This window comes from Chenopodium album, chromosome 16 (assembly GCF_948465745.1).
Source record: "Chenopodium album chromosome 16, dcCheAlbu1.1, whole genome shotgun sequence".
NCBI classification, from domain to species: Eukaryota; Viridiplantae; Streptophyta; class Magnoliopsida; order Caryophyllales; family Amaranthaceae; genus Chenopodium; species Chenopodium album.
In genome coordinates, this window is record NC_137849.1 from 47,608,611 (window position 1) to 47,620,735 (window position 12,125).

At 34.8% G+C, this 12,125-nt stretch overlaps 1 protein-coding gene across 1 annotated transcript; it reads left to right on the plus strand.

Annotated features, from left to right (window-relative positions):
• Window positions 1-445: 445 nt before the first annotated feature.
• Window positions 446-8,337, plus strand: LOC145586789 (serine/threonine-protein kinase BSK3-like). The gene is made up of 12 exons (XM_081643711.1): window positions 446-850; window positions 965-1,044; window positions 1,453-1,550; window positions 1,664-1,881; window positions 2,870-3,005; window positions 3,480-3,613; window positions 3,718-3,823; window positions 4,896-4,981; window positions 5,253-5,441; window positions 5,750-5,902; window positions 6,711-6,824; window positions 7,664-8,337. The coding sequence occupies exons 3-12, from the start codon at window positions 1,469-1,471 to the stop codon at window positions 7,910-7,912; spliced, it is 1,467 nt and encodes a 488-aa protein (XP_081499837.1). The 5' UTR covers window positions 446-850; window positions 965-1,044; window positions 1,453-1,468; the 3' UTR covers window positions 7,913-8,337.
• Window positions 8,338-12,125: the final 3,788 nt, after the last annotated feature.

The following is a 12,125-nucleotide window of genomic DNA, read 5'->3' on the forward strand; positions in this document are numbered from 1 at the left end:
ACATCCACATTAACATAACTACGATATGTCATTTTTTTCCCATAGACCAAGCTATCTAGTTACCACATTTGAGTTTTGAATCATCAATGCCATTAGCTATAGGTTACAAGCTACTAGCTTTTTTTTGACACAGACAAGCTACTAACTAGGCTGCATGAATAAGATCTTTTTTCACAACTCCGAAGTTCCCTATTTGCCTTTTACCAAGAGAAAAGTTAATTATTACAAAATGCAAAAATAGCCTTAAAAAAGGCCATTAACCTTCAAAGAGAATAATGATTCGAATCTCAAGAATGAGTACAACCCACGTGCAACTCCCATAAAGTTCTTCTCTCTTTTTTTTTTTTTTTTTTTTTTTTTTTCATTTCATCTTATTAATTTCTTCTACCAATTCAGAAAAATTGACCAAAATCTCAATTATTATCTGGCGCCGTTCTGTAAAATCAACGCCTAAAATTATTACAGCCACTCTCCTAGTATTAGTCTTCTTCTACTACTGTTTTTTTTGCTTCAATTGTTAAACATAAACACCCATTTTATCCTCTTAATAATGGAGTCACTTTAGTATACTCTATATTACTCAAAAAAATTTGGATTGATTGATTGACTGACCCCCCCCCTCCCCCCCTTTATTTTCTTCTTCAAATTCCATGAATTTGGACAACACTTCCAATTTTTTTGTCAAAATTCCCTGATTTCATGTTCTGAAACCCTTTGATTTTCCTTAGATTTTGTTATTTGGGTGTATCTTCAATGCCCCACTTATTAATTTGATAACCCAGTTGCTTGATCTGATCCAATTTGGTTTATTTAAGTTGATTTATTAAGTGGGGTTTGTTTGATTTTTGAGGTACCCATCTTTTATTTTTTGGATTGAATTTTGTTTAAAATTGATCAGAATTTTCTGGGTTTGAGAAATTTGGATCTGGGTGTGATGATTTGTTGAAAATTTTCATGTTTTTAGGGTTTTGGAAGTGTTAGAAGCTAATCTATTGACTGAATTGAGGAGTAAGAAGCTGTCTTAGCTGATTGTGTGTGTAAAAGGTGAGCAATTCCTCAACTTTATAGAAAAATATTCTGTTTGTTTGTAATTTGGATTTTACTAGAAAATGGTTGTGAGGTTGCTAGGTTTATTGATTACTTTGTTTGATCTATATAATTTTTACTTGTTTAGGTTATATCATATTGTTGCTTTAATCGATTTAGTGACAGTTGAAAAGCTATTTTGATGGGACAAACTAGAAAGAGAGAAAAATAGAAAGAAAGATTTTACCATGCATTAGTAAACTTTTTAATTTTAGGAGTTATCTTTATTAGAAGCCTTTAGGCTTTAGGTGAAAATTTAACTAGGATACTGTTTTGATAAAAATTCTGAATTGCCCCTTTCATGTTAGAATAATTATCTTTTTAATGCATGATGCTAGAAAAGTATATTTGTTGCTTGTGCTTCAGGTAACTGTGTAGAGAAATGGGATCTCAAGGGTCTAAACTCGGAACATGTTGCTTAGGTTCACCTAATAAGACAGCAGTGATCGAGGCTCCTGATGTTGGTAGGTCAAGCAGTTTCTCAACATTTTAAGCATAGTCATTTTCTTGATGTGTTTGTGTGTGTGTTTTTTTTTGGATAATTTCTGTGTTGATTGGTGATCATGTTTTGGGACAGGTAATGAGGATGATAATGGACTTGGGTTACTCACATTCCGTGAGTTCACATATGAACAACTTAAAAATGCAACATCAGGCTTTGCAGTTGAGAACATTGTGTCTGAACATGGTGAAAAGGCCCCAAATGTGGTGTATAAAGGGAAACTAGAGAACCAGACAAGAATTGTCGTTAAGCGTTTTAATAGAAGTGCATGGCCTGACTCTCGCCAATTTTTGGTAAGGAAGCTCTCTTATCGTCCTTTGATCCAAACCTACCATGCTTTACCTTTCATACGAGTAGTTCTTTGACTTTTTTCATGCTTTAGTAGGCGGTCATGTCTGAAATTTTAATCTAATGTATGTAGTGAATTACCAGATGATTGGCATGTCTTTTATCTGCTCTCGTTTTCTCTCTGATTATAAAGTTACTTTCTTGAGAGAGAAGACTTACTGAATTGTTTATGGCGGCACTATGTTAGCTCAGAATTAATGGCTTAGGTAATATATATTACTATTTAATTCCTGAAAACAAAACTATGTCCTAGAGCTTAGTTAAGGAGTCCAATTTCAATCTGTTCCAAAAGTCACATTTGAAATTGAACTCCTTAGTCCTTAACCAAGGTCATATAAGATATGTTGTCCGGACTCAAGTATCACTGTTAGACATTTCCACATGGTACTTTTCCAAGTTTTTATTTTGCTATACTATCTATACTATGAAATTTTTTCCATCGTGTTGTCTACTTGTCCAAAATGAAATGTCAACTGTCCATACCAAAGCTAGAGTATTGATCGTTTGACATCATTTGTAGCATAATGAAGAGTTAAAGTTGATTGTTTGAATCGATGCTCTGCTGTCACTTTTAATTATCTGTCCAATTGTCACCTAATATGATATTCTTGTCTGTGCCCACCTTGTCTGCAATAAGCTTTTTAGTTTGTGCGGAGTATGTGACATTTACGTGGCAAAAGTTTCAGTGTGTATAATTTGTGTTAGTTTAGCTTAGTTTCCTTTGTGTTATCTTCTTTTGCTCAGTCACTATTCTTATTGATCTCAGGTGTGATTTTCTTATCACTATTAAATTTCTCATTTTGAGTTATTATATGCGATTGAATATTACTACCCCTCATATGATAGTATCTTAACTTTTATAGCTAGAATTGTTATATGAGCATTTATTGCTTTGCTGAATCCGTGTTCCTGGTCCTTCTTTCTCATGTTCAGGAAGAAGCTCGGTCTGTTGGTCAGCTGCGTAACCAGAAGTTGGCAAATCTGCTTGGCTGTTGTTGTGAAAATGATGAAAGGCTACTTGTGGCTGAGTACATGCCCAACAGTACCCTTGCAAAACATCTTTTCCATTGTAAGTATGTGGCCTGTGTGGCTGTGTTGTTTTAGTGAGCTTTGTGGGGTGCTTACATATAGTTCTTGATAACAGTGTCATGCAAATATGCAATATTCTGGTTCAAGCTCATCTGGCCTGTACCCATTGATGCCGCCCCCTTCCCCCCTTCTCTTTTCCCCATATCTTCTTATAAGGATAATTTAGCAGCTTCATAAATGTTCTTGCTAATCACGTGCTTGTTAATTTATTAGAGCTGATGGCTGTTTTTTTTCCTCAAATGAAGGCTGTGCTATGTTGAAAGTCTGTAAAACTGCTTCTCACCTTACATTCTTAACCTGAATTAGGGTTAAATCCCTTGTCTCCACAATTAAGGCTATATAAAGACCCATTGTATGCAATGCCACCTGCAAGACTATTTTCTTCCCTAAATTAGGGTTAATTTTTTTTTTTTCTTATGTATTTTGAATTGTTCATTGTTACTCACTTTGGTAGGGGATGCACAACCAATGAAGTGGGCAATGCGGTTGAGGGTTGTCCTACATCTTGCTCAAGCTTTGGAATATTGTACGAGCAGAGGACGGTCCCTCTATCATGACCTCAATGCTTACAGAATTCTATTTGATGGGGTAAATAAATCACCATTTGATATTCTGTCATTATTCTATGAATCTAATTCATTGTACTAATATTTCTTTCGATATTCTTCAAATCATTTATTGAAAACTTGCAGGATTGTAATCCCAGGCTTTCTTGCTTTGGCTTGATGAAAAATAGCAGAGATGGGAAAAGTTATAGTACAAATCTGGCATTTACTCCTCCAGAGTATTTAAGAACTGGTAAATTATGATCTTTTTCCTCTCCTCTTTCACTTATCTTCTATTATGATGGAAAGACTCAAGTCATGTCCCATTTTCAATTTGGGGGTTGTTATTGTGGAGTTTTCTTTTCAATATTAGACATTATTGTTCTTTTAGGTTTGATATATTGGTTAGCTGCTCAATAACATATTGAACTTGGGAAGAGTTGCAATGGAAGAGTTGCAATGGAAGAGTTGGGGTGAATGGGTGATTAGGAAATTTGGTTTTCAGTTTAGTTCCTAGCAATATTGTTTTGCTTTATGCTGTTTGAAGCACAAGGGTTGAAATTAAGGCGCTTTAGGAGTCTGCTTTTCCTAACTCCTAAGTACATTGGCTATATCAATTTTGGTATTATATATGTTGAGTTGTTTTGCGTGTGCAGAACTATTTAAGGTTTAAGTCATTAATCAAAACCGGAGTAAGCAAAAGGGGTAAAAAAGAACTATGTTTTCACCAAATTGGATTTTCTCTATCAGATGATTTTTTTCTTCAATTGAGTAGACTACTAGGATATTAAGAACAACTACATGTGATTTGTCACATTGAAAGCATACCGATTATGAGCTAAGCTTTGCAAACAAATAATAATTACCGATGAACTAGACTGCATGTGCCAAAAGCTGAGTGAAGAATAAAAATAAAAAAGTAAAATATATATGACGAAGGATTTATTTTTGTAAAAACTATTTTGAGTTTATTTCCTTGTGAGTTAATAACTATTTAGTTCTCTCAAAGTGTATTAATGAAATATTCTTCCTGATTGAACTGAAATTCCTGTTGGAAGCTTGTTTTATGTTTGTGACCTGAACTACTATGAATTAACTGACCATGGTCTGAACAAAGCCCTTCCCAAAATGTTAAGTTCTTAATGTGGGGGAGGATAGAACTTAGGAAACAATTACCGTAATAGAGTTTGCTGTTAGGCTACATATATTTGGTCACATCACTATTTATTTTAATATTTTAATATTTTGTAGCAATGTGGAGCTGAAGGTAATCTACCTAGAGGTCACTAATTTAGTTATTGTTGTGTATCATCTTATGGTTGTAGGGAGAATAACACCAGAGAGTGTTATATATAGCTTTGGAACTCTGTTGCTCGACCTTATTAGCGGAAAGCATATTCCACCAAGTCATGTAAGTATTCATCTCTTTCCTCTTCATTATTGTTTAGATATCTGTTATCTTTAGTAGAATGATATTTTGTCTTACTTGTTTCTGTGAAATGCGGTGGGTGAGGAATGCAATGTTCATGTTTGCATGAATAAGTTGGATCATTGGATAAATAAATTTATCCTTTGACTAAAGTGTTAAACTATTGTGTATTGTTGAGAAGTGTCTAGGATTGATATGAAATGTGTTAAATATCTTTGATTGATTGAATCTTATACATTACGCATATGTTTAGGCCCTAGACTTGATAAGGGATCGGAATCTTCAGATGCTGACTGATTCCTGCTTGGAAGGACAATTTTCTAATGATGATGGTACTGAGTTAGTGCGCCTTGCTTCCCGATGTTTACATTATGAACCACAAGAGCGACCAAACACTAGATCACTGATTGCAGCTTTGACGCCTCTTCAGAAGGAAATTGAGGTCAGTTACCATTTACTGTTCTCGGAATGCCTCCATTCTCCTTTTCTGAGTTGTAATTTGGCAATTGTTAAGTTTTTGCTTATTCCTGTCTCCTGACAGTTACCAAAGTGGTATATTTTGGCCTAAATTCACAGAACTAGGTAGCAAATTGCAGTCCCGCACCCAATTTTTCCATAAATTAAGTTAAGCTGCCAGTCTGCCACTGCATTCACTGTGCTGGTCTTTGTGTCAACATTTACATACTTACATGTACCCACTTATGCAAGTTCCATGATATCGTAATTTAATTCTATCAATTCATTATGCAGGCTCCTTCTCACGTGTTAATGGGTATCCCTAACAGTGCATCGTCCTTGCCTTTATCTGCTCTGGGTGAGGCATGTGCAAGAAGGGACTTGACTGCCATTCATGAAATTTTGGAGTCAATTGGTTATAAAGATGATGAAGGAGTGGCGAACGAGGTTTGTTTTTGTGGTTATTTTTATTTTATATTTGATTTAATTGTCATCTGCTGTCTCTACTCTCAGTCTTTGCACTAGATACTTTGTAGTTATGGCAAAATATATTTCCTTTTTAAAGTAATGCTCTTCAGGGAAATTCAATTAATTGCTTTATTTAGTCTATCGACAGCAGATTGAATCTATAATATCAGTGTTGTAATTGTCATTTGATGTAGTATGAGAAATTACAACAGTGGGAAGTCATGATGTATGCAGCTTTACCTTCAACCAGCCTATATGCACGAGACTATTAACTGCTTGTTGAAAATTAGCAGTTCATGACATAAATATAATGTACCATGTCGATGAGACTTTTCAGATTTTTAGCTTTTCTGATCACTTAGTGCGCTCTTATTAGGCAATAATAGGGCACGTATCAACACTTCTTCATGTTCAGCTCCATGATTTGTTCCTGAAATAAGAAGTCTAGCTCATGGTTATTTCTTTGCTTGAAATCCAAATAGACTCAAATGATGGGTATGGACTGTGTTGTCAGTCATGTCAAGAGTTTGTTCTCAAGTTCATTCAAAGTATGCCTGGCATATTTTGGCAATCTAATCAATTTAAATTTATTGATCGTATAACTTCTTAAATTATATTTGGTTGGAAACAGTATAAACTCTTCTAAAGCCTGTTTCTCTGTTTGGTAATTATTTGGCTTTAATTTAATCCATTTTACTATCCTTTTCTGAGTGGAGATAAGGACTGTTTATATGCATATTTAAATATCCTTGATGAGTAGCTTATCATGGATTTCCATATACTGCAGCTCTCCTTTCAGATGTGGACTGACCAAATGCAGCAATCTTTGGAATCAAAGAAGAAAGGTGATAGTAACTTCAAGCAGAAAGATTTTAAGTCAGCAATAGAACGATACACACAGGTGGATTTTTCCTTCCTAGCATGTTTGATGATTTCTACATGTTTAGCATGATTTGATGTCCATTTCTTGGTGTATCAGATAGGAATTCTGAGTATAAAACCATGAGTATGTGTCAGTTATTTGTTTCGTGTGTTTTATTGCTACTGATACACCTATATGATGGTGTAAATATCGAGTCTAGATAAGTTTTTGTTTTTTCTGCTGTCAAACTTGGTAGCTTGGGATATATGGCCAGGAAGAATGCTCTGGAGGAAGTTTTTTTGAGTCGCAGTGGTTAAGATTTAGATGGCTAAAACATTTTCCAAGACCTGGGAATTTTAAGTTTTACTCTCTACCCTACTTTTTTCGGATTTCCTGAATTTGCTTCTCTATGGAAATCTCCACCCCTAGTGAGCAGTGAAAATGGAATCCTATTTTTCCTTTTTACAACTCTTTCCAAATTTATTATTATTGTCGTTTACAAGCCTACATGATCTCTTACTAATTTGTTGGGGTTTCTTCAAAAAAAACATTTGTTGGGTTCAAAGCGTTATGAAATGATTGACAAATCCAATCCCTATTGATAGTGGGTTGCTTCCCAATTAACCCCCTCAGATTTTGCTCTGATCAACTTGAAATTTTTTCCAAATCAAACGCTGTTGGCACACCCTCCTAGTTATTTTTTTCTGTATATATTTGTGCATGACAGCCTAACCAGAGAATAAATATGGAGGGAGGGAGTAGCCTGCAGAAATTGATGACCGAAGACCTGTTTCATGCTCCTGACTGCTTAATTTAATGTGCTCATGTGCTCTGATAACTTGTGCCTTAACAACTGAGCCCCTTTTCACTATGTGCAGTTCGTTGATGGTGGGATGATTTCTCCAACAGTCCTTGCACGCCGCAGTCTCTCACATCTTATGAGTGACATGCCACAGGAAGCTTTAGAAGATGCAATGCAAGCTCAAGTGATTTCACCTGTCTGGCACATTGCTTCATATCTTCAAGCTTCTGCTCTTTTTGCCCTTGGAATGGAAAACGAGGCACAAGAGGCTCTGAAAGAGGGCACTACCCTTGAAGCGAAAAGGGATGGCAGAGATGCAAAATAATCAGAAACCTTGCGCAGCAATGAATTAATACTGAATGAAGCATGCCCTCCCCAGAAAAGGTCTTAAAACATGAGTTTTGAAATTGAGGAGAAGGCAATGCAGTGATTCTCTTGTCCGAAGATTTTTGCCTCCTTTGCAGCTTCTCAGACGAAAAATTTCAGCTGTCAAGAATTTTAATAGGTTGATTAGCTTGTCCCACATTCTCCTTGGAGAGTTTGCAAGTGCAAGGCATCAAAATCCTATAAACTTGTAATTTGTGTACAGTAAAAATGTGGTTTGGGTGGTTTTTGAATTAAAAAACTCAAGTTTTCAGCTTATATTTACTGAAGTAAATAATGGCTTCCGTTTCTCCATCAAGTCTTGTTACAATTGTGTGGGCAATGCCTTTCTTTAACATATATATCCAATGAAAGTTTCAATATCAAGGTTCAGACTCGTTATAAATCTGTTATTGTTATTCAGTTTGACTTGCAGATGAAACATTTTATTCGCGTAATTTAATCAGCAACTAACAGGGACAAAATGTAACGAGACACTACTTACATTTTGCCCCCTATAAACTCGAACTTTTAGTCAATTCCTCGACTCTTCTCAAATCTGCTCATGTATCCATGCATCACCCAACAACTAAAAGTATTCAAAAACACATCTAATATTCTAGATCATCTGAAATCTACTCGTGGACAGTCATGACTCTAAGTCTTGAACTTCTACGTAGTACTTCCTCTGTTTCCTTAAAATCTAACAAATTGCAACTACTGCCAATAAGTCCCTAGTAGTCCAGGAAAAATGCTCTAACAATAGCCTTCGTCCATGAGACTTTGACGGGTGCTTTGACGGGTGCTTCATTAGCCCGTTGTTCCCTTTGATTCAGCTCCATTTCCCTTTGGATCTTTGCCTCGATTTCCTTTGTCATATCACTTCTGAGTTTTTGCACCTCCGCTTCAACTTCCCTAACACAAAAGAATGAGTTTGAATCAGACATTATTCAAGTAGACTGTAAAGTAATCGTTGAGGTTATTGATCAAAAATGTATCCTGACCTTCTTATTTGTGCATCCATCTCCTCCCTGTATATACATAATTATAAATAGTATTAATCAGTATTGCCACAAAAAATTCATAATTATTTCCTAACTTATTTTAATTTCAAGGCCGTTTTATGTCAACTTATCAACTCTTATAAGAACTTATGCTTCGTGATAAAAATAAAATAAAAAAATTACGGGAAAAGAATGCAGTCCTAAAAGAAGCAATAACTATTTGCCCCATTTAGGACTTTAAATTCAGGAGGTAAAATGATATAGCTTAAACCTTTTCAAGTTTCTTCTTGCTTCTATTTTGTCGTTCACCCTGTGTAATTGCATACAAAATTCTAATCAGCAAGTAATACTTTATTTATTTCAGAAATAATAGTCACGTGTACTAAATACGGAGTATGAGAAACCTTTAATTAATAACTAAGCAAATGGTGAAGTCTACAGTCTACTTAGTTATAAAGGGTCGGGGTAACAATGTAACGTGACTATTATTTTCTGATAGAGGGAGTATAAACGAGGATAAAAATAAGCTGTATTACATACCCCTTAAAAGGGTCGTATACTGCAACGCTAGATAAACCAAGTATACCCAGAATCCAAACTACGAACCACACTAAATAAAGAGGAAATAAAACATGGTAAAATTAAAAGGAAAAAAAAAGGTAAATAACACTAAATTAAAGGGGAAAAAAAAAGTTGCGTACCTGATGATGTTTCATCACTGCTTGACCTGAAAGTCATTAGTAATTCTTCTTATGATCTATTATCCATACAGAAAACTAATAATTAAATCGAGAATGTTCATGTGTACGTACGTTTGATTCAATGTGGCACGATTCTGAGCAGAAACATTGCAGTGATTTGATATAGCACGACTTTGAACGGGTGCACTAGAGACATTGTAGGGAATACGGACATTCTTACTCCTCCAACTCCAAAATTTCCTAAATCACGTATCATCATTACGAACAAATTAAGCCGTCAATCACTAATTAATTCTTGATCGTCAAATAATGTGTAGTACACAAAAGAAGTTAAAACCCTAATACTATAATGAATTAAATTTTTTTGGGAGACCCTAACAACATACAAAAACCCTAATAGTATAATAATAATAAAAATATGATCAAAGAAACAATAACAATAACAACCAAAAAAACATACCTGGTATGCTTCGTGAGAGTGGTACGGATCACCATAATCTTGTATGTTTGTTGTTCCAAGAGAAAATTATTTGTAAACTATACTATGAACAAAATTACCTTGGAGAAAAAGATAAGAAGCAGGCCAAATATTTGGAAAAATTAGCTTAATCTAAAAAACGTAACAATTAATCTCGAACCCTCAAAATGCTTATATACATGAAACTATACGATAATGGTCTGGACTTTTAGCTATATATGGGCCTAATTTAAAGGATTGGAATAGAGCATCATGTAAACTGCTGATTCTATCTTCTAATAACGAGTTTTTATTTTTTTATTTTTTTTGAACAATAATAACAAGTTATATACACTACAAGGTACTAAACTTTACAAAAAATATCAATTAAGGTACTGAACTTTCATTTGTATCCAAACCGCACCGCAAACACCCCTAATCATGATTTTCATTGAAAATTGTTTTTTTAAAAAAAATAATTTACATTAAACAAACATGTTTTATATCAAAACAAACGGAGCCGTAATGGAATTATAACCACGTAGACGAAGGGGAATTAGCCTTATAAAACCCAGCATGATTGAGAGATACATTATTGACTGCTCCCGATTATGTACGAGTGGAGGCTGGCTGAAAAATCTCCTTCAAAGGATCGATCCTGGTACATTATTAGATGATCCAGCTTGATTGATTGATGCATTTACAAGAGGCTCGCTGAGAAATTCTCCTTCAAAGGATCCTGGTACAATATTAGATGATCCAGCTTGATTGAGTGATGCATTGACTGGAGGCTCACTAAAAAATTCCCCTTCAAAGGATCTTGGTACATTATTAGGTGATCCAGCTTGATTGAGTGGTCGTGAATTGACCAGAGACTCGCTAAAAAATTCTTCTTCAAAGGATCTGTTACATTTATGCCATCTCGAATCACAACAGGGCTCACTGAAAAATACTCCTTAAGGATTCCAAATTTTCCCAGTCAATATAATCTGACAAATTGTCGAAAAAACCGGTCGAATATATTTCTTCATTTGGGTTTAGAATCATTTCTTCATTCGGATTCGCACCCATTACTTCATTCGGATTCGGGTTGGGATCCATTTCAAATCCTCCGTATACAATTGGCAATTGATAGGTAATTGTAGACACCTAATTGTGTCTCCCCAAAAACCAAACCTAGTGATGAGACCTTTTACGTCTTTGATTATTGAGTTAGGTAAAGAGTTAAAGAGTCTCGTGAATTTCCCTTTAGCCTTGACCATCTTTAAACTTTCCTAAAGAGTTTTAATCCAAAATAATTTAATTCGTGCATTTAAACCCAAAATAATTCATTTCTTGTCTTTTAGAAATCATTCATTTCGTGTCCTATTTATAAAAACCTCCAAAACAGTTTATTTTGGTCCATAATCTTGGTTTGAAAAGAGTTATCCAACGATATATTATAAGCTCAAATCCGAGTTATAACGATGAAGTTATGGCCAAAATACTTAATTGGGCCCAAACCGAGCCTTACCTACGACCTAATGATCATGTGGAGGGTCCATTAACCTTAGCCTCATTCCTAAACCCATTAGGATTTATCACAAGCTTCTAGAATTCAATAGATGGCTGTTTTGAGTCCTAAATTCATAAGGATTTATTATTATCATCTGGAATTCTCTAAAGGTTTTAATTTATCCTATTTTTGAAAAGATAAAGATTAGGAATTTTATATCGGATAAAAACACTTGTTTTTAATACAATTAATTCTGATAAAAATGAAATACGTACGGAAACACGGCTAATCCAATTTAATTAGAAGTCGGATTCCGTACGAATTTTATCTTTTAAAAATAACGCTGAACGATAGAAATATTGCTCCGCGATGCTTATATCACTGTGTGACGAAAAACAGTTTTACTCCGAGTCAAATTCTGACTCTTTTCTGATCTTTCGACCCTCTTTTCCCCTATGAATAAAGATCGTTTTCCCCTGTTTTCAATCATCAATAAGCTTGATCACCAACAATCATCA

Excerpts from the sequence above, each read along its gene's own strand:
- LOC145586789 (XM_081643711.1), top strand. The coding sequence starts at position 1,469 with ATGGGATCTCAAGGGTCTAAACTCGGAACATGTTGCTTAGGTTCACCT. Across the intron at positions 3,824-4,895 it reads TCCAGAGTATTTAAGAACTG|GGAGAATAACACCAGAGAGT; the intron begins GTAAATTATGAT and ends TTATGGTTGTAG. Across the intron at positions 4,982-5,252 it reads AGCATATTCCACCAAGTCAT|GCCCTAGACTTGATAAGGGA; the intron begins GTAAGTATTCAT and ends GCATATGTTTAG.